Here is a 21,026-nt window from a genome sequence, read left to right as displayed (position 1 = left end):
TTTTATTACCGCGTAGTATGCGGGTGTACAAGCGTATAAGTTTTATAGTTGTATGTATCATAATAATCTGATATCGAAACACACGATTTATACATCTTACGTAATCGACGCAACAAGAGAACATGCAGAACGGAGTAGCGGTAAGCAAGGATGTACACCATCAACGGAATCAATAAACTCGTCCTAGTCATATGTACTCTGATATCTCGATGGAACGAGAAATAGAAAGGAAATAGGACGTGGCCGATCAACCGGGGAAATAGGAGGAGAGGGGATGGGTTGCCAGGGTGGGACGAGATAGTGAATGAGAAAAGGGGTAGAAAGAAGGGACGAAGGGTATGAATAGAGGGTGCGAATACGTGGGCGTACGTTGGCTAGAACAAGGAAATTGGTAAATCTTTGTGCTTTCCAGGAAAAAGAAAATAAAAAAGATGACAGAGAGAGAGAGAGAGAGAATAAGATTATAAAGCATGATTCGATGAGAATGATAGAAGAGAAGGGAGGAAAAAAAATAGCAGGTGGAATTGATGAAACGGGAAAATATGTGCGCACGCGTGCGTGGGCGCTCGACGAACGGAGGGAAAGAACAAGGGAAGCAGCGAGAGAGAAAGAGAGATACACGCCGAGAGGAAAGACGTGAAGCGGGTAACTGAAGAAGGGGTAGGGAAGATAGGCCGGAACTCTCTTTAGACGTCCACGGACCTGCCTGCGAGCCTCGTTCCCTCCCTTTAAGTTCCTCGCACGTTTTTTTCGCGCTATCATTTCTCCCGTTAGTTAGATCACCTTCTCCGCGCGGAGAATCCCGTAACAAGGACCATTCCAGGATGGCCCACGTCGCGTCCGACAATATCAACGAGAAGAGCTATATCCTGGACGCGAGGAAGAATTTCGAGGACGTGAGTAAAGTAATTAAGAAGTCTATCTCGCCTTGTTTGGATGTGGTCTACCACATCGATCACAAACCCGGCGTTTCCGGTTATTTTCACTTCCGTGAAATTATCTTGTGGCGCACGCAAAACGACGGATCATTAAACGCGCTATAGAAAGAAAGAAATTTCAGTGTCGTATTCTTTGTAACGTCGTCCCTTTCTTTTCCGAATTTTAATACACATACGTTTGGCAAATCTCAGATACTCTATTGGATCGACAGCTACTGCATCCTGTCGTGCAATCCTGTCGCATATTTACTTAACGAAAATTTACATCGGATAGTCCTGCATCTTTTTAACGGATGTAAAAAAGTACGAGAAAGTGTTGTAGCCGGCTGCGGTTACACGGCTTTCTCTACTTTGTTGATTTGATTGCGCTCTCCTAAATCGTGATTAAGCGCAGAGATATATATCTTTATTGTTTCACAATTCGCTCGATTCTCATACGGCGATATAATCGCGCAAGCCGAATAAAAAAATACACAATTATGGTCTTCATCTTACCATGGATTTGATATTTTCGAGAGATTAACATTTTAATTGAAGTTTTTATCGGCGCGACGAGATAGAGAAAATACAGAGGGATAGATATTCTCATCTCGACGATTTAATTTACCGTGAGAAATTTCCCCAATGACATTTCGTTCAATATGCTCATTTCAATCGCGATTTTCTCTGCAGATTTCTTTGACATTCTTTCCTATTATACGTTTTTTTTATAAATAAAATTATCGTATCAGGATCTATGAAACTGCCAATAAAGATATTTGTATTGGTGCATCCACCGTGTACCAAAACAAGCTGGACAAGCGAAATTAAAAATAAGAGACGCGTACGTTAACTTGGCGAGAGGAAAGAAAAATATAATATATATTTCGCATTTATAATACTTCCATACAATTGTCAATTGACTTGTTTCGAAAATTCTCTTCGACAGGGTGGCAGTCTCGCATCGGAAGAATCCTATGATGACATGAGGCGACTAGTCGGGGTAAGATATATTTCGCACCTATTTTTTTATTTCATTTACCAAGAAAAAGAAACGATTAATTCAGCCTACAATTCGTTCTATAATTTGTGAAGTTCCGTTCATTCAATCGTAATGACTCATGCGATGCACGATACAATAGAGATTAACGTGCAACAGAAATTTCCATTAATCGACGCTTATTATTGAGACGTTCCGATGGTTGACTGACGAGGGCGATGCACTTTTGATATTCGTCAGTTGGCCTATTACAAAAAAGCACAACTTAATTGACATGTACGCTATCGTACTCGTTTTTATCGCGTCGCCCCGTTTACGCTGCGGTATCGCTCCAAATTATTCCATCAGCTACCGGAATTATTTAGTTCGTGCCTATAAGAAATAGAGAGAGAGAGAGAGAGAGAGAGAGAGAGAGAGAGAGAGAGTGCTAATTTACAACAACTCGCGACACTTTACATATATAGCGACACTTCGAAATGGCTTTTCACGCTCGTGTCATTAATATTCATCAGCCACGAAATATACGGAACCTCTCACGGAATATTAATTCACGAACGCGCGTGAATATGCGATATATTTTACCTAATTAATGTTACGCCGTATATTCGTATATATATATTGATGGTATTCTCGCGCTAGTTACCATAAACGGCGCTATGGTAATGTTGGCACGTGTTTGCGTAGGAAGAGGAGGAGGAGGAATCCGGCAAATTTAGCAGCCTACCGCTCGCGAGTTTCAACTTCATCAATTCCATCATTGGCAGTGGCGTGATAGGTAAATGAGAAACGAGGCGATACAATGTACAGCGTTTGAAAGTTATAATTTCGAAAAAAGAAAGATAGAAAAAAAAGACAAAGATACGTTTGGAAAGATGATTTATATTGTAATACTCGCGAAGCTTAGGAAACTGTGTCTCTAGAGATCGATATGAATCTTTTTAGGAATACCGTACGCTCTACACCAGGCTGGCTTTGGTCTCGGCATCGCTCTGTTAATTTTGGTAGCAGCATTGACCGATTACTCGTTGATCCTCATGGTGCGAAGCGGACATATCTGCGGCGAGATGAGTTATCAGGGTCTAATGCGAGCGAGTTTTGGCCGCGCTGGATTCTATATTCTCACGGCACTGCAGTTTTTCTATCCGTTCATAGGTATACACAGCAATATTCTACCAAATGCATTTTTTCTCTTCTTTATCGATGTGTAAAAAAACGTTTTTAATGTTGCAGCAATGGTCTCTTATAACGTCGTCGTTGGCGATACGGTCACAAAAGTCCTGATAAGGGTAACGGGGATGAACGAGACAAGTATCTTCGCGCATCGACAAGTTGTCATTCTCCTGGCGACCCTTGGCATCACCATTCCACTTTGTCTGTATAGAAATGTCGCGCGATTAGCGAAAATCTCCTTCCTCTCTCTAGTTTGCGTCGGATTCATTCTTCTCGCCATCTTCATCCGGATGGACAGCATGTCCGCTATGGTGTAAGCGAGAGTTTCACTTACCGAAAATGGAAAGGCATAATTGCGCTCCCACTGTAAAATCGCTATTTGTAACCATATAGGCGTGATTGATTTGCAGTCCAAGTCAGAACGACAGCTGGAGATTCGCCAATTTGCCGGGGGTCGTTCCGTCCGTCGGTATAATGGCGTTCGCCTTCATGTGCCACCATAATACCTTCCTAATTTACGGCTCGATCGAGCGAGCGACCCAACAAAAATGGGATGTGGTGACGCACTGGTCCCTCTTTACATCTTTTCTGATTGCCGCGACTTTTGGGATCGTCGGCTACGCCACCTTCACATCGTATGTACAGGGCGATCTCATGGAAAACTATTGCTGGGATGACGACCTGATGAACTTTGCCAGGGTCATGTTCAGCGGCACTATACTGCTCACTTTTCCGATCGAGTGCTTCGTTACACGTGAGGTAAACTACTCTCCTCTCTTTCTCATGTTTTTTTGCGCATACATGACATATATCACGCACAATAACTAAAAATTTGCAAACAAATATATGATTATTATTACATTTTGCATCGCTTCTCAGGTGCTTATGACGGCGATCAAGGGCACGGACGAATTGGAGGGACACGAGGCATATGTGCCCAATTCGGACCGCAAGTACCTGATAATCACCTTGACGATAGTATCCGCGGCATACCTGATTTCCATGTTAACGGATTGCCTGGGCGTCGTCCTTGAGCTGAACGGTATCCTCGCCGCGGTGCCGCTCGCCTACATTCTACCCGGTCTCTGCTACCTCAAGCTCGAGGAGGGGCCCATCCTCTCGCCCAAAAAGCTGCCGGCGCTCGGTCTGATGACGGCCGGTATCCTGGCCGCTATCTCGGGTCTCCTGCTACTCATAATCAACAGCAATTCTTCCGGCAGTTGCTTTCACGGTAAAATAATGCCGTACTGCATCAACAATACGACGATGACGACGACGACGACGACGACGACGACGCTGCAGCTCCTCGACGCGACCACAATGTCCATTAACACAGAGTCTGCAGTCTAAGTTTAACAGACGAGCACGGTAAAGAACTTTTAGTTTAGTTGTAAGTCTGCCAAATTTTCGAATGAAAGTATATAGTGCGATTAAGTTAGCGCGTACAAATATACGCAGAAATAATCCGAATCAACAGGATGCAATTGGTAATATTCAGTCATGGATACAAAGTAAGACAAGTACGTATGTATAACGATACCAACGAAGGAAATCGGGATTATATACGTAATTTTGCTTTTGAAAGTTCCGAAACACGAGATTTTGTACCAAGCTCGCAAGAAGAAGAGCCAAAAGATCATTCAGCATCGAAGCAAGATTTTATCCGTGAATGAATATACCGTTTCAACATGAGACTTATGATACATTACATGGAAAATAAAACTACGCAAACAATTTAAAAATAGTTTCAAAGAGAATAGCGATTACGCAACGTTCTAACAAACGACAAATCTTACATTACGGAGATATTTTACGATGCGCTTAATCTTAATAAAACAAGCTTCAGTCTTCAAATCTTGAGATTTCAGAATACACGGGACACAAATTTATGAAAAAAAAAAAAAAAACAAACAAACAAACAGGACTTTACCATTTACGTTAATGGATCGGAGATATTTAATTATATCGAATTGTTTCTTCCACTCATCTTCGCGATGTCATGGTGAGATTGGGAGATCATCTCGAACACATACTCGCAATACGAAATCAATGCAATACAGGATTCGGCTTACAAGCGAGAATTCCGAAAATTGGCAATAGCTGATCGTTCTTTCTGCCATTTAATAAAATATATATAATCCTCTGAATGTTCATCGTACGCAAATTTATCAAATTATGGAGTAAAAATCATAATTTTTCAATATTTACATAATTGCGTGCACACAATGAGCTTGAAATGTTCGCGAGTAAAGACATCTGATTAATTTCTCGCGAGACGCATATTATTAGAGAGACAAAATTTTAACCTACCAATCGCGATGATTATTGAGAATTTCCGATATTATTATTATTGATAGATGCGGAAAAAATATGATTCGTATATCTAGTCCTAATAAAGTTCCAAGAAAAAAATCTCCGTGGTTATATAATGCGTGAATTTTAAATAATAATTATTGTCATTAGATAATTGTGATTAGATAACTAACGTATAGAGAGAGAACGCGTATAAGCTAAAAATCTTATTATATTTTTAAAAGAATGTTGAACAGACAAACGGTTTATAAACGAGGATATGTATATGTATATATTGTATATGTATATATACATACATATACATATTATATTTATATTTCTCTTGTCAAGGGACTAATGACTAATATATTGAATGTTGAAAAATCAAGGGATATATAAATATTTTAAATGCTCATAAATGTTTGTGATAATTATAGTTGATGGCTTAAAAAGGTATCGTATCATTTCATCTCTCGCACAATTTGCCTTATCTTGCCTAAGATTCTCGACACCCGTTATATTTTCTTGAAGGAAAAAAACCAATCAACGATCAGTTTTAGTCTTTTACTTGTGAAAGGAACTTGTGGGATCGTATTTAAGAGTATTTTCTCTTGCGCGTACATAAGCTTTCTAGATACAATCGAATATTATTTGCAATGTGAAAAAAATCAAAAACAATACAGAAAAATAAAATGGACTCTCGCGCTAGTACAATCATTATTCAAATTTCATATTTTCGTTTGCAAAATTTAATTGATTAAGATTATACGGTGAAGACTTTAGAATGTTGTGTTTTTATAGCTTATTGTTAGAAAAAGAGAAAGACAGAGAGAGAGAGAGTTAAGATATCTATAATATAAAATCACACAAAGCCACAGTGAAAATCACGACACAATCACGAGGCGAAAGTAAATTTCCGCTTCTTAAATGACGCTTACAGACGTTCACACTGATCAAAGACCACATGTAAGAGGAAAGTATTTACCGCGCATGATTCGCGTACCATAGCGTGTAAGAATCAAACATGTTTACCTGTTTAGAAATATATTTGATGAATCTATATAAAGAAAGCTTATAAAAAAAGCCTATTTAAGATAAGAAAAATTATTAAAAGAGTCTATATATAATGAAATATATATATTAAATGAAAGAGGGATACATCCCTCCCCCGTCCCTTTTGTCTCTCTCACCCCCGGAAAAATAATATATTAAATAATATATTATCCGCGAATGAAGAATATAACGCGCGCAACAGGGGACAAGAGGATATAATAAAGAGAGATCCGTATTTAAAAAAATATATATATCTTCATATATATTTATATATGTGAATCTGTGTGGTGCGCGTATGCTATCACGCACATACACACACACGTCGTTCCGTGAAATGTTTGTAAGACAAAAAAGTAAATGCCTCGTCGACAACATGTGTTGTACGTATTACGTTTTAAGTAATTATATATATATATATATATATATATTTATATGTACGTGTGCGCAATACTGGCAATATATTCTTTGTACACATGTATATGTGTACATATGTATACATGTTTGGATATTTTTAATCGTGGCAAAATAACTAAACATATTTAGCAGAGCATACAAAAAAAAGAGAGAAAAAGGAAGAGAGAGAGAGAGAGAGAGAGAGAGAGAGAGAGAGAAGTCCTGCACGTATATCTTACAAAAAACTATTATCATCGTTTTTAAAATCTCGAGATCGTTTCAAGTTCCTGAGCTGGTCTCTCTCTTTTCAATGTTCGCTCGCATGTTTAACTTAATGGTTCGATAAATAATTATATGGTTGTGAGCTTTATGGTGTACACTCGTGCCGTTATACTATATAATGACGTTAAAATTATCTTTATTGATTTAGATACCAAAGCAATTAATTGATGAACGCGTGGATGCGACTGAATATGATTATGTGTAAAGCCACATACACACACATATATATATATATATACTTGGATACTTCTTATAATTAAATATTTCACATATGAAGATTCCGACTTTTCTTTTTTCTATTGCTTTCTTAATGTCATATGCTAGACATACGTATATTTTATTTTTGCTCTACAACAAGCCGTGTATAGATTAACCAGCTTTGACTGTCCTATGATATTATTTTGATAAATATCCACAAGAGGTTTCCATCCTAAAAAAATATATCTCAAAAAGTGATCGATGAGATATTATCTCTTATGGATATTTACCATTACTTTATACGATGCTTTCTTTACAATATTTTGCCTTCATAAGTCGTATCACATAGAAAGAATAGAATTTTAACACGATGCATCTGACACCTGATGTGCAATTAAAGAGCCAAAGATCAAAAAAATTTACAAACAAGAGACTGTAACGCGATAGCAATGCGATGAATCTGTTACAAAGCTTTAAATGTTAAGTTCGACGACTTTGCGTTGTAAAAAATGATACGCTAAAGTTAGTATGAGTCAGAAAAAAATATTCAAGTGCCAACATCGATTCGAGAGAAAGAGAAAGAGAGAGAGAGGGAGAGTGGAAAATTTATTACAGATGCAATCTTAACGTTCGTAAATGTAAATGTATTATTGATGATTTGAAATATTAAGTGAACTTTACACACGGAGCAATCATTAAGGATTGTGATATAAGTGCGTAATCTCTATTTTTGCATGAAATATTGTATTAGTTCTACTCTATGTATGATTACATATGTGTGTGTGTAGTTTCGTGCTGACTTAATTTCTCCATGCGTAACCTTTGTTTCGACTTAATATTAATGTTTCCGGGAAATAGACTTAACAAAGTGTTTCGAATCGCGGGTGAAACTTGCAAAACTTGCGAAAGTTTCGTCTTTGATTAAAATTTCATTCTCCTTAAATCCCTTTCCACGCGCGTGAAAGTAAATATATAGAGAGAGTAAAAGTCGCAATAGAAGGAAAGTCGCGTGCACAGGAGAAGGGAACAAAAATGAGAACCGAATCGACAATTTCGCAAAAATGGAAGACGCGTTCGCGGATCGAGAGCGTGTGCGCGAGTGTGTGTATGCGTGTGTGTCGTGCGTGTAAGATGAGTTATTGTACTATGTAAATGGCGATCTCGCGTTATTCCATCGTCTCGCGGGTCTTCCGACCATATTTATTCTGTGATAGATGCACGTGTTTACGAGAAATATATATATATATATATATATATATATATATATATATATATATATATATATATATGTATATATATATGCGCGGGTGTGTATGGCGCGCGCCTACCCGCCGATGCTGTATGATGCTATATGATGTTACTTAAATTTATTTCGCGGAATAAAAAACAAATTTACGATTATAAACGAAGCAAAGAAACGTTTTCCGTGCATGTACACCTGTTCCCCCTTTTATTTCTCGCTTGCAAAAATTCATCTTCTCTCCATCCTCGCAGCAGCATTCAGGATCCAGGAACATGATCGTTTCGGTGTTTTTTTCTCCCATCGTGGCGATTTATTTCACCTAACGATATAAGAGAACAAGAGTGAGTGAAAGTGATTAGAGCTATATTTAGTCGCGTTTCACCGCGCTAGTTTCCAGAGAAAGCGAAAATCTCCCCCTCTTTCTTCCCGCGATATATATATATATATATATATATATATATGTATATACCCATATAGCACAGAACATTGCAATTATATTGCAGCAATGTTACAATCTTGCAAGTTGCAATGAAAAATATTGTTGAGACATTATTGGAATATGGAATTGTAATATTTTATGAGAATGTTACAGCAACGTTTCAAAAACATTACAAAAGACAGTTTTTGATAATCGCTACTTGGTTCGTTTACCACTATGTGACGCGCGTTGCGTTATCTATGCCGTATTTAAGTTTTAATCGCGATGGTTATATAAAGCTTGCAAAAAGCGGTTAGTAATATTAAAGGTATAATAACTATTTTTATCAGATTAATTTGTCTGATACAATCCCAACACAGGAAATTCAGATATTGAATTGAGTGTTCAGAAATCGGACAAATAATTATCCGAAAAAAGTTAAAATTATCCGTTTATTGTCTACTTAAGATATGGAGTTTAATATTTATATAAATAAAATTTTAATTTTTATGAATTAAATTATTTAATCATTATCAATTTCTTAAACTTGCAAATAATTTATAAAATAGCGATGTTAATTAGATAACAGAAAATTGTTTAATAATTTCCATTTTTATATAAAAGCAAAAATTTGATAATAATTTTTTAATATGCAAAATGCTTCAAATTTAAGAGATAAACTTGGAGAATATATAAAGACATCCACGAGAGACGAGAAAAAACTCGTTGTAATTGCGTAAATTTACAATCTTTTTTCTTATCTCTCTTGGATGTTTTTATATGTTCTCAAAGTTTATGTATTAAATTTGAAGCGTTTTGCATATTTGTAGCAATGTATTTAAATATTACAAATACATTGCACCGTAACATTACTGTAGTCTTACATTGAAATATTTCTGAGAGCGGACATTTCAACGTTGCCGCAGGCTTGCGGTAACATTGCAGAAACATTTCGCAACTTCTATGCAATATTACAATGTTTCAATGTAAGATCTATGCAACGCTTTTGCAATCTTTCGATGCTGTATGGGTATGGTCAATGCTCGATTCTTCGCTCGTCGAAAGATTCTGAGAAATTATGAATTCGCGGGGATAAAATTACAAACTTACCGTTTCGGTCGAATTTTTTCCATCGCGATGACAGCGCATTTATCGTTACTGATACACACGATATGACACGCGTGACATGAAAAGCGAGTGACCACAACAAAATTGCCATGACCTTGGCCGATATTCATATTCAGTTTTTATTTCAAGACCGTCTTAAGTAATGTCTTAAGATGCTAATACGTCTCTGTGATTGATTTAGGACATCTTAAGATTGTACTTAAGACGGTCTTAAATATTAAGAACTGACTATGAATAACGGCCCTTGTCCGGTGGTTGCGCGCGCGTTTCAATCGCTCTCTCCGTTTCCCCGCGCGTTTCATCGAGATTCGAAATAAAAGTCTTGCGGGCGACCGTCGCGACGCCAGTCGTCGGGTCCACCCCTGACGTTTCTCTGCCGATCTAACCTGATTTCTAGTCTTTGATTAATCTCGGTCGCTCTATTTGGCTCGATGTGACAGCTACGAAATAGAGAGATAGAGAGAGACAATTTCGAACCCGTCCTCGATCGTCGTACAATGTCCTAATCCGATTACCTAACCTAGAACGAAGACGAGATGTCATATCGGAGCATCGCGTCATCTGTCATCCTGAGCACGCTGTCACGCCGTCACGTCGCGTCGCGCGCAACGACGTCGAAACAGCTGCGACGCGTGGACCGCTGCGGCAACGACAACGGTGGTGGCGACGGTCGGTGGTGATGGTGGCGACGACGGTGGCGAAGGTTAATCACGGACGTTCTCCGACTGCGAGCGCTTACGATCGCGACGGCTGTTTAGTTCTCGTCGCGTCGATTAAAGGTACGGGAGGGAATCGCGCTGCGCGACGCGGACTATGCTGCAAGTTTAGAAGGAGCTTCGTTGACGTTAATAAAACTCGCGTGCCAACGCGTCGTCGGTAAGTCATGGACAATGTGGCGTACAGCCCGGGCGGGCTGGCGAGATTGTCGACGTTGTTGGGCGCCCCGGAAGCCGCGCTGCGTCTCCTCGTCTCCATTTTACTCGGTAAATATATAATGTCTGCGATAAATATATCTTCATCCTCTTCCTTCGCGTATCTGCTATTTCCCTCTTTCCCTTCCCTTTCGCAAATTCTATGGCCTCGGGTAAATCGATCCGCGTTCATTCATAACGTTCCGTGGCTCCGATCACAGCCGGCGTGTGCTCCTCCCCTCCCCCCCCCCGTCCCTCGCTTCTTAGAGATTCCCTCGAAGGAAGGGGAATCACCCTCCGCACGACGTTACGTATACACGTCGCGCATACATAACTAATGGTAATCTATAACGCGACATAATCGCATACACGAAGGTTACTCGCATTTAATCGTTAATAAATGTACATATGTTTTTCATTTCGATATACTAAAATATATTAAATATAACTGCGTAACTCGGACCTTGGGCGACGATGCCAGGGTGCGGGGGGGGGGGGAGGGGGGAAACACGCGTCTCATGCCGAACATTTTATGTACGATTAATATATGTGCGCATGAAGAAATACTCGTTTTCTTAATAAATTATCTCGCTTACTCGCTCGTAATAAACAGCTGTTGAGTTTTTTCCCCAATGATAAGCATAATTATAAATTGTACGCGCTTATTCACTCGGTAAGATACGCAAACAAAATATGTATAGAATATGACAGAAAAAACACGCGCGTTTTATTTACAAATGCGTTACGTAAAAGTCTCGTACATAACTTGCAATATTTCAGTGTCGACAAACAGGTGGAAAATCTATTTCGCCAACTGATAAAATTTGATAAATTCTCTGCACCCAGACAGCACAAAACATCCTCAGAATCATCCTGAATATGTCCAGGACGGTTCAGGACATTTGTAGGATGTTTTAAGATATTATTATAAATATATTTATAAAAATTTAATATGCATACATAATTATTTTTAGTTGTGTCGGCTATTTAATATAATTTAGAAGTATTATAATAAGTATTAATGTCCTATAAATGTCCACTGGATAACCCCTGGATGTCTGTAGGATATATCTGCCCTGTCTATTATATTGGAGGTCTTTTGGGTTTCCAGAGGACATATACATGTGCAATTAATTGTTAACATTAATTTCGTTTAATATTAATAATTGAATTTGATGCGCACATTTTCATATATCCAAAATTATTATTTATTTAATATTTCATGAGAAATGTTACTGTTCGCAACATTCCAAAAACTTTACAAACAATAGTATTCAACCGCTAGTTCATTTGTTTACCGCTATGCAACACGCGAACTCGTATTTAAGATTTGGTCATGAGAATTATATAAAGCTTGCAAAGAGTAACTGATAGGAAATTACAAATGTAATTATTTTCTATCAGTTCAATTTCTGATGCAATCCCAACATAGGGAATTCAGATATTGGATTGTTTAGAAAATATTACACAACTCAAACCCGGGAGCCAAACCTAAAATATTCATGTACAGCACGAAAGCCTCAAATATTAAAGAACGGTGAACTATTTTTAATATCAGATTTTTAATATTGGCAGTAAATAACAAAACATAATTTTAATTTATATTGAAATTTTAAAATTTGCTCCTTGAAACATACAAAAAATATCCCTAACATATCCTATAAAAATCCTTAGGCTGTTCCACAGGATCTCCCTGGATTCTCCAGAGGTTAATATACGGCTATCATTTACTCTTCCTCAGGACATCCAGAGGAGATCTGAGGATTACAATGGGATATCCTGAGGATATCCTACATGTATGTCCTGGATGCCCTTTGGACGTCCTAAGGACATCCTTGTGCTGTCTGGGTATGTTCTCTCTTCGAGGAGAATTTTATTCAAACAATATAAAAACGCTACGCGCTTTGTTTCTAAACAAATTACTGTTTAAATAGCAGATTAGATTTGTTTTTGATACAGAGATATAGTTAATACATGAAAATTATCTTTCTCCTATCTCGATATTTTATCTGATAAAAATTTAGAAACCTGGTTATCTTATGATGCATGATTAATAACTGAGTAGAGAAAACACGCGATTTTTCAAGTTCGTGTCATTGATTTCTTCGAGAATGACCAGACCGTGACTTAATCTTTCAATTTAAATTAAATCTCTCGGATGATTTGCTGTTTTTTTACATTATAATTTTATTTTTCGTTCTAATAAAATATATTTTATATGTATATATGTGTCAAAATCTTTTAGTGTGATTTTAATTGAATTTCTCACTCTTATTTAGCTTTATTTAGCTTATATATAGAAACAAGAAAATGTAGAAAATTATCAAAGCAGTTATCAATCATATGAGAATAAAAAAAAAGATTGCGACCATGAAATTTTTCATGTGATTTCAGGATTTCCCGTTGCCCTCTTTCACAGATACACGCTCTACGGCAAAGATCCCATTCTTCAGCACTTATTTTTCATAGCGTGCGGTCTCTCAATTGGTTACTGGAATTACGGTAATTCACTTGAACGATATCTCAATTTGCGAAGAATAAAAAGGGCGACGCGTGCGCCCGTTTGCTCGTTTTCTCTCATTTTCTTTCACAAAAAACAACTTTGATGCATATTCTCTTTTCGCAGATTATAACATACTTCATTCGTCAACGGCGGTATGTGGGACGTATATGATCTTAAAGATCCTCGGAAGTACCGGATTATTCGTCATTGTGACGTTCCTCTTCAACATGTCGTATTTACTTTATGGTAAAGCAATATTAAACTTACGGCAATATTGATGCCAACGTCAAGAGCAATTATATTACGAAATCGAAAAAAATCGGTCTGCGAATGTATCTACATGTATTTAAAAATAGTCACGTTTTTATTTAACTCTTGAGCTATGTATCGGACACAGTGACCTGCATAATATCAACGTAAAATTGAAATGAATATACTCAAGGTTTTCTTTGACAATAAACTATTCGGTTAAACGATAACTGTTCGCTTTATCATTTTTTTATTGCTGGAGCATTTTTATATTACGACATTACTTTGACTGTTGAAAAATGCATATATCGAGAATTTGTAATTCTTTTTGAAAATCTGTCATGGAATTATTTATTGAAATACTGTATACTCTTGATTTATGCGAATTTGGCATCATGATTATAAATAATTTTTTTTTTTCTCGATTTGATTATACATTTCAAGCAATATTACAAAATATTTAAATGAGATTTTTTTTTTTTTTAACACAGGCTATTACACTACCAGCACCCAAAATTACGACATAAAATGGACAATGCCGCAATGCGTGCTGACCCTTAGGTTAATAGGGCTTGCATTTAATTTATGGGATGGTAAAAAACATGACGTACGAACGCTATTTTTTTTTTGACAATTCTGTTATCTTACGTTGTTATTCCGCGACGTAACGCAATCAATGGAACGATTATTGTAGACGGAGCTGTCTGATAGCCAGAAACGAGTAGCCTTGAAGGAACAACCGTCACTGTTAGAAATCGCAGCGTATGCTTATTTCCCAGGCGCTTTCCTCATCGGGCCGCAGTTCAGTATGCGAAGATACTTGGACTACGTCAATAGTCGATTTACCGAACGCGTACGTAAATAAATATTTTCATCGTATGTAGAATCTTTTAAATCGTAAACCAATACACAAGAATATCACGAAAAATATAAATCTATCTCAATAAATAGCATGATTTGTATTTTAGGATTCGATAACCGGTGCCGTTAAATTGCCAGATTGCGTATCGGCTGGACTTTCACGAGCCTTCGTCGGATTTATATACGTGGCGATATTTCAGATTGGAACGCTCTACGTTTCCGATCAATATCTCTTCGAATCATCATTCCAAAAATTAAATTTAATAAAAAAATGTTTGCTCATCGGTCTGTGGGGGCGGATCAATCTCTACAAATATGTCAGCGTCTGGTTAATCACAGAAGGGGTATGTAACTTGCATTTGCATTTTTCTTGTTGATTATCTTCATTTGTGATACATATGTGCATCTTTGATTGCAGGTATGCATTACTTTCGGTCTGACTTACAATGGAAAAGACTCCGAGGGTCGCGTTAAATGGGACGGTTGCGCGAACGTTAAACTGCGAACGTTTGAAACTTCCACACAATTCAATCACTATATTCTCTCGTTTAACATAAACACCAACCATTGGTGCGCGGAGTATATCTACAAAAGGCTGAAGTTTCTGGGCTCAAAGATGCGCAGCCAACTAATGACATTGCTCTTCCTCGCCCTCTGGCATGGTTTTCATTCCGGATATTATCACTGTTTCTTCATGGAATTTATTATCATGTACTTTGAACGAGATGTAAGTATCGATCGCGATTCATAAAAAATTTATCGATTATTTGACTTTGCCGATTTACTTCCCGTTTTCTTTCTTCCTTTCAGATCGGACCAGCATTACAGAACAGCGAGAAAGTACAAACGCTGTTGAAAACTCGATGGGAAGCACGCTTACTCGCTTGGATCTTTCTGAAGCTTTACACTTTCGTTTTTATGGGATATTGCCTCGTGTCATTCGTACTTCTCTCGTATCCACGGTATAATCAAGTCTACGCAAATCTGTATTATTGCGGACACGTGTTCTTCCTTTCTTATCCGTTACTCGCGCCGTACATTAAACGATTAATTGGTCAAAGACACGAGCGTCAACGATCACACCAAAAATAAAGACACGCAATCTCGCTCGCCCTCGTAACAGTGTAACATGTATCTTATTTTTGTCGCGAATTGATATCCGAGAAGACATGTAGCTATGAAAGCAATGGATGGACCTCGGTGTACTAGTTATACTAGCCTTTAATTTTTAAAAGAATGTGATAGCGCATATCCAACGGAAAATAGAATGTAACATATATAGAGCACGTTACCATCACTATCGCGTTTCATAATAGTTGAGAATTCTATAAAATATGATGCTGAATTTCCGTTACTTGAATATCTCGATGATATCAAGTTTTACGAGCGAAAAATTTCCTTCAACAATCCTGTCGCTTAAACGAAATAGGGCGATAGTGTTGAAATATTATCCTATATAAGTGAGGATGATACTACTACGGATGTTTCCATTTGCAAATTTAACACATTGTTTAGAAAAAGATTCTGCTATCGGGAATTTTGAATATGTTATTTCGAAATTTTTCGATCTTGGCTTTACTACACAATTAATTATGAAAATCCTAACAATAATTTTAGACGTTTCAGTATTGTTTTCGTACAATAGTATGTTCTTGCGTCTTCAATCCTGTTATTTTCCTGTACGTAGCGTATTCGATTAGTCAAAGTTCTGCTCATTTGTACATATTTCATCGAATCACCCATTTGAAGTATTGCAATTTTTGAAATGCGTTACGCTTTTTTCATAATAAGAACAATATCGTAATTGCAGCAGCTAGATAAGTTAGTAGAGTATCATAATATTTCCTGTATTTAGATATTGCAATAAGTATGTCCACTCACGAAAACAGAATCAGGGAAATTGCGTCGCAGAGGGATATCTGGGGGATAATACCGTGATTTTGTAAGCGCGAAAGTAACATATGTAACATGCAAAACGACATAGATCAGTATTTCCAAATACGCGTTCCTCTAATGCGCGATTGAAGTATCTATTTTATCGTAGTAATTGCATTTAATCAATCCAAATACGATTTAACCGCGATTCCCTATAACTGCTCTAGAGATGTAAATACACATAATATAATACAATGATAATAGATTAAAATTGATTCTAGTCGAGAGTATGTACATATCTTATTACAATGTACACGCGCTTCTTTAGATCAATATAAAATAACGATTGAGAAGCGATTTTCGATCTAATATTTACATTCGCAGTTATTTTTTTAGATAAAAATCTCTAACAACGATCTACCTATCTATCCGTTTTGCGATAGTCTTGCGGTTCTCATTACGCACATATAGCATGCGCGTCAAAATTTAAAAATATAGTTGCTACCAATCCAATATTTATATACACATATATATGTATATGATATGAAAGATAAGGAAAGTGCCCGGATACTAATATATATCCTACGATCGCTTGATCTTCTATCGTTCGTACTTACGAGCGATCGAATTATATATCGACGACAAATAATTCATAATATATTTCGCCTAACGGTCTTAATTTATCAATCAAAGATACTTCTGACATAGTCGCGCGTAAAGGTTTACGCAGAGTTTTAGATACTTGAATAAAAAAGAATATATATATATCGGAAGCATAGCAGTCAGGAATTGTATACACGATTGTCGATAGCGTTTATTAGAATTGAAACTAATAGAAGAACGATGTAAAATTGATTTTCGTAATGCAAGATCCTCAACTAGTTAATAAGCGCAAATGCATAAATTTTGACAGTATTATAAGAATCATGATGATCATATGTTTCGTACTTAAACCTAATATGAAATTCTAATCGGATAAGTGCGCTCTATTGCATATATCTTGCTAATATCTTATCTGAGAATCTTATGGTTTTTTTGTCAAATGTATTTAAGAAAATCGTTATGACAAATTGTCGCAAATTTAGTCATAATAATGATTGCGAGCGATAGACACATTTCCTAGTGATACAGATTCTCGAGATTTATTTGAAATATCGTTTAAAGTAGAAAAAAAATACTTAGCGAAATAGGATTTGCGAGTGCGATCTAGATCTATCGATATAATTTCGATTCTGTACCGTATCATTAATAAGAGAAGCTAGAACGAGAAGCACGATCCTAAGAATTTGCGAAAGAGAGGATAAAATTAGTAAATAGAGAAAGGCGATACACACGAGGTGATTACATATGTAATAATACTGAAAGTTGATATAAAAAATGTATATTTACTATTATTTTCTTAAAAGATACGAAAGAAACATCGACGTCTCGTATATAAAATAATTTGTTTTACATTTCTCTTTTTAAGAGAGACACGAGCTCTCGGTCGTACTCGGTACTCGGCCAGTTATTCGAAGATCACGCATACGTATCTATACATGTGCATGCGAGTAAACTTGGCAACACGAAGCGTTTGCCTCTTAAGCATCTTTTCCATGCGGTCTATCTGACGAGATACAGACGCTATATATACATCCCTCCTACAATTATTAAGATCCAAGTGTCCGGGTACCCGGATTCACGTTCGTATCATTGCGAGAAAAAGAAGTGATCGAGAATAGTCTCCAAGAGATAGAGAAACCGTCTCCGTGCGAAAATGGCCGAGTTTCGAGGACGGTATGATATACGATTTTCGATTTATTTTAATACGGTCCGCTGGGACCCGGATGTGGTGCTCCATAACTATCGATGGGTTGTCCCGATTGTTGCCCCGGTGGACCATATTCACCGCCCTGCGATTCTTTCTGTAATACGTAAAAATAAATAAGTAAAGAGAGAAAGAGAAAGACTAAACGACACACACGCATAAAATATTTTTATGTTTGTAGTCCGTCACGCGATCGTGACCTTTCTGCGATTGCAATTTGATAGAATTCGATAGATAATCTCTCGCGTAGAGATTTCTCAGTAACTATTGATTGATATTGTAAAAAATATTCCTTGGTCGTTACTTCACTAAGCGAAATGTAATAATATAAGTAATAATATAATTAGATATTTTTTTTGCAACAAAGAACTGCAACAAATTATAATTAGTAGTTGTACCTTTCGAGACTTTATTTTAGAAATTTCAACAAGCTCGCTTATGCTATATCATTATAACTGAAGAGAGAAACTTTCCGCAATTATTCAAATCGCCAATATGGCAATTATCTTGACAATTTTTTATACGAAAAAATGATCGGATTAACTAAGCGAGGCCGTATACTTGTTGAAATATATGACGTGCGGATATCATTTACGATGCGTCTAGTATTCGCATCTCCATAACGCCTACACAAAAAAAAAACGTCGCTTCATTCGCTTTATCATCCAAAATGAGCAATTTACATTCTGTAAGCAAACCGCCACACTTTCCTCTTTCGTCATTGAGACATTCCCCGATCCGGGAAGAAATGTCTAACCGAAGTTCGCTTTGGTAGCGGTTATTATAGCGCGTATTCGCCAAACATATCTCGTTTTAAGCGACTGAAAAAATTGCACAATATATTAGACTTTCATTCTTCTTACGGAGAAAGATATACGTGTGTGTATGTGTGTATATGCGTTCAAATTTGATTGCGCAAAGAGAAGAAAGGGAGACATTACCTGAGTTTTATAGCGGATGAAGTAGACCTCGGGCTTGCTGGGCTGCGTCGGCGCTTGCGTCGGAAGTACAACGTCGGGCGCTTCTTCCGGCTTTTTGACGAGCACGTAGATCAACGTCTTCTCCTCATCCGGTTGCGGTAGCGGCGGCAATTGCGGCGCGGTCGGCGTGGGCGGCGTCGGCGCTTTGATGAAGACTATCTTGTAGTGCTTCTGCGGCGGCTGCGGCAACGGCACGTGCTTGGGCGCTTTGTATTCGGGCGCTTCCGGCGGTGGCACGTGCACGTATACATGCTTGTGGACCACTGGACTCTGCTGCGGTGGCCCGTAACGGTCAGCGGGTGGTCCGTAGCTACCAGATACGCCACCCCCGCCGGAGGGTGGGAAGTACGAGCTCACCGGCGGCTCTGGCGCCGGTTTCGCGATCACCAACGCGATCGCCGAACAGGCGATCACAAAAATTGTACTCTAAAACGGGAGGAAAACATCGTTAATATATCATTTGTGTCGAATAAGCATGTAATTAATAATTAACAATTCATTAATTTTGTATATATTAATTTTATATTATACTAATTCATCATATTACGCGTGAGAAGCGTAATACATTGCTAAAATATGATGATTTATTAATAAAGTGTTAATTATATACGTTTATTATATTTAACACGAATGGTATGAATACAAATATACATATTTGTCCATGTGTGCGTATGTAAAAAAATAACATCGTCCGTGAATAAGCGCGCGAAAGCGCATTTTCTTGTTAAGAAGCTAATTTGCAATGCATGTTTCTTCATTTGCGCGATCCGTCGCTATCAATGGTTTCTTCACGACGAATTGTTGCGCGATGACTTTTGACTCGCAGCCACGTAATCGTACCATGTATTTCCCGATAAAGCTACAAGAGTCGTTAGTGAGTTTTTCTCAACGAATCAATCTCTTCGAGTCAATGTCGGTCAACCGATCGCGACCTCGCGAGAGATCTCATAACTCGATATCTCTTCATCGCGGAGCGTGGGAGAGTACATTAATCTAGAATAGCATTTTCCATTCCCACATTTCCCGAACAGAGAGCATGTCGTGTTAGAGCGCGGAAGAGAAGACGATACGTTGTCGTACGTCAATGTACGGGCGATAACTCACTTCGCTCGAGCGAAGCTTCCTACTCACTTAACGACCCGCGATCGTTTAATCATGCTTTAGAAGAGCGACGCGCGGTGTCGGGAGACTTTGAGAGCAAGAGCGAAGCTGCTTTCGCTATTTTCCTCGGCGCTATAATTATCGAGACCGTGTCGGTGAATTAAGAGCAGGCGAGGGGGCGGGAGGGATCCCCCTTTTACTTTTACACCGCGCGACCGCGGTTGCGCGTCGCTTCGAATCCGCGAGATTTATACACGATACGCGAGGACACGCTCGAGAGACTATTTTTCTCTCTCTTTCTTCATGCGTGAAAACGCATCGGGTCGCCTTTCCATCGTCTAGAAGAAAGAAAGAAAAAAAAAAGAAGCAGACGCGCGGTCACACCGGAACCGATTATGTAAACGCGCAGACTTACGGACGAAGTAAGATCTGTATTACTCGAGACGCGAATAGAAAGCAAATATCTTCCGACAAATATTTCTCTCGTATAAATTTGTTAATCCTATACTTTGTTCTTCTTCATCATCGACGCAGCGAGAAAAATGATGAACGAATGAAAGGAAGAAATGGAAGAGAGGAGAGATCGGAATGTATCGGTGACCGCGCAAGGATTTCGCAAGGACTAACCGAAAGTTACTCTCGTTA

At 37.9% G+C, this 21,026-nt stretch overlaps 3 protein-coding genes and 1 long non-coding RNA gene across 12 annotated transcripts in view; 2 read left to right on the top strand and 2 right to left on the bottom strand.

Moving 5' to 3' along the window:
* The first annotated feature begins 692 nt into the window (after positions 1–692).
* On the top strand, positions 693–4,559 carry LOC138933124 (putative sodium-coupled neutral amino acid transporter 11). 2 transcript variants are annotated; one of them, XM_070295627.1, is made up of 7 exons: positions 693–896; positions 1,867–1,920; positions 2,602–2,692; positions 2,860–3,069; positions 3,148–3,400; positions 3,498–3,846; positions 3,967–4,559. In XM_070295627.1, the coding sequence occupies exons 1-7, from the start codon at positions 825–827 to the stop codon at positions 4,435–4,437; spliced, it is 1,500 nt and encodes a 499-aa protein (XP_070151728.1). In that variant the 5' UTR covers positions 693–824; the 3' UTR covers positions 4,438–4,559. The 2 variants fall into 2 exon arrangements, with proteins under 2 accessions (XP_070151728.1, XP_070151729.1); XM_070295628.1 differs by having other exon boundaries at positions 1,867–1,921; positions 2,606–2,692.
* Positions 693–11,118, bottom strand: LOC138933129 (uncharacterized). 4 transcript variants are annotated; one of them, XR_011446929.1, is made up of 5 exons: positions 10,615–11,118; positions 10,077–10,534; positions 8,702–8,867; positions 4,081–4,433; positions 693–3,911 (listed from the first exon to the last, which is right to left on the bottom strand). It is a non-coding gene; the product is annotated as an uncharacterized lncRNA (long non-coding RNA). The 4 variants fall into 4 exon arrangements; XR_011446931.1 differs by having other exon boundaries at positions 693–2,162; positions 2,561–3,911; positions 10,077–11,108; XR_011446930.1 differs by having other exon boundaries at positions 8,744–8,867; positions 10,077–11,118.
* On the top strand, positions 10,459–19,778 carry Nes (lysophosphatidylcholine acyltransferase 3 protein nessy). The gene is made up of 8 exons (XM_070295629.1): positions 10,459–11,077; positions 13,400–13,507; positions 13,632–13,754; positions 14,249–14,364; positions 14,452–14,610; positions 14,726–14,962; positions 15,037–15,345; positions 15,429–19,778. Exons 1-8 carry the CDS (start codon positions 10,978–10,980, stop codon positions 15,708–15,710), a joined length of 1,434 nt encoding a protein of 477 aa, XP_070151730.1. The 5' UTR covers positions 10,459–10,977; the 3' UTR covers positions 15,711–19,778.
* LOC138933128 (uncharacterized) overlaps positions 17,865–21,026 on the bottom strand; it is a 9,576-nt gene continuing 6,414 nt past the window's right edge. For all 5 annotated transcript variants that reach the window (XM_070295636.1, XM_070295637.1, XM_070295635.1 and 2 more), the window contains 2 exons: positions 19,242–19,706; positions 17,865–18,397 (listed from right to left, as the gene is read on the bottom strand). In XM_070295636.1, the coding sequence (XP_070151737.1) occupies positions 18,296–18,397; positions 19,242–19,706 (567 nt within the window). In that variant the 3' untranslated portion in view covers positions 17,865–18,295. The remainder of the gene's footprint in view (positions 18,398–19,241; positions 19,707–21,026) is intronic.

This window comes from Polyergus mexicanus, unplaced genomic scaffold (assembly GCF_030449975.1).
Source record: "Polyergus mexicanus isolate NDT 795.1 unplaced genomic scaffold, iyPolMexi1.0 SCAF_5, whole genome shotgun sequence".
Lineage (NCBI taxonomy): Eukaryota > Metazoa > Arthropoda > Insecta > Hymenoptera > Formicidae > Polyergus > Polyergus mexicanus.
This window is presented reverse-complemented; position numbering and strand designations above follow the sequence as displayed.

What these genes read in the sequence shown, in the direction of transcription:
- LOC138933124 (XM_070295627.1), top strand. Translation starts at nt 825, where the DNA reads ATGGCCCACGTCGCGTCCGACAATATCAACGAGAAGAGCTATATCCTG. An exon ending in CATTGGCAGTGGCGTGATAG is followed by an intron (nt 2,693 to 2,859) that starts GTAAATGAGAAA and finishes GAATCTTTTTAG; the next exon opens with GAATACCGTACGCTCTACAC. An exon ending in GACAGCATGTCCGCTATGGT is followed by an intron (nt 3,401 to 3,497) that starts GTAAGCGAGAGT and finishes ATTGATTTGCAG; the next exon opens with TCCAAGTCAGAACGACAGCT.
- Nes (XM_070295629.1), top strand. Translation starts at nt 10,978, where the DNA reads ATGGACAATGTGGCGTACAGCCCGGGCGGGCTGGCGAGATTGTCGACG. An exon ending in GGGATGGTAAAAAACATGAC is followed by an intron (nt 14,365 to 14,451) that starts GTACGAACGCTA and finishes CGATTATTGTAG; the next exon opens with ACGGAGCTGTCTGATAGCCA. An exon ending in ATAGTCGATTTACCGAACGC is followed by an intron (nt 14,611 to 14,725) that starts GTACGTAAATAA and finishes TTTGTATTTTAG; the next exon opens with GATTCGATAACCGGTGCCGT.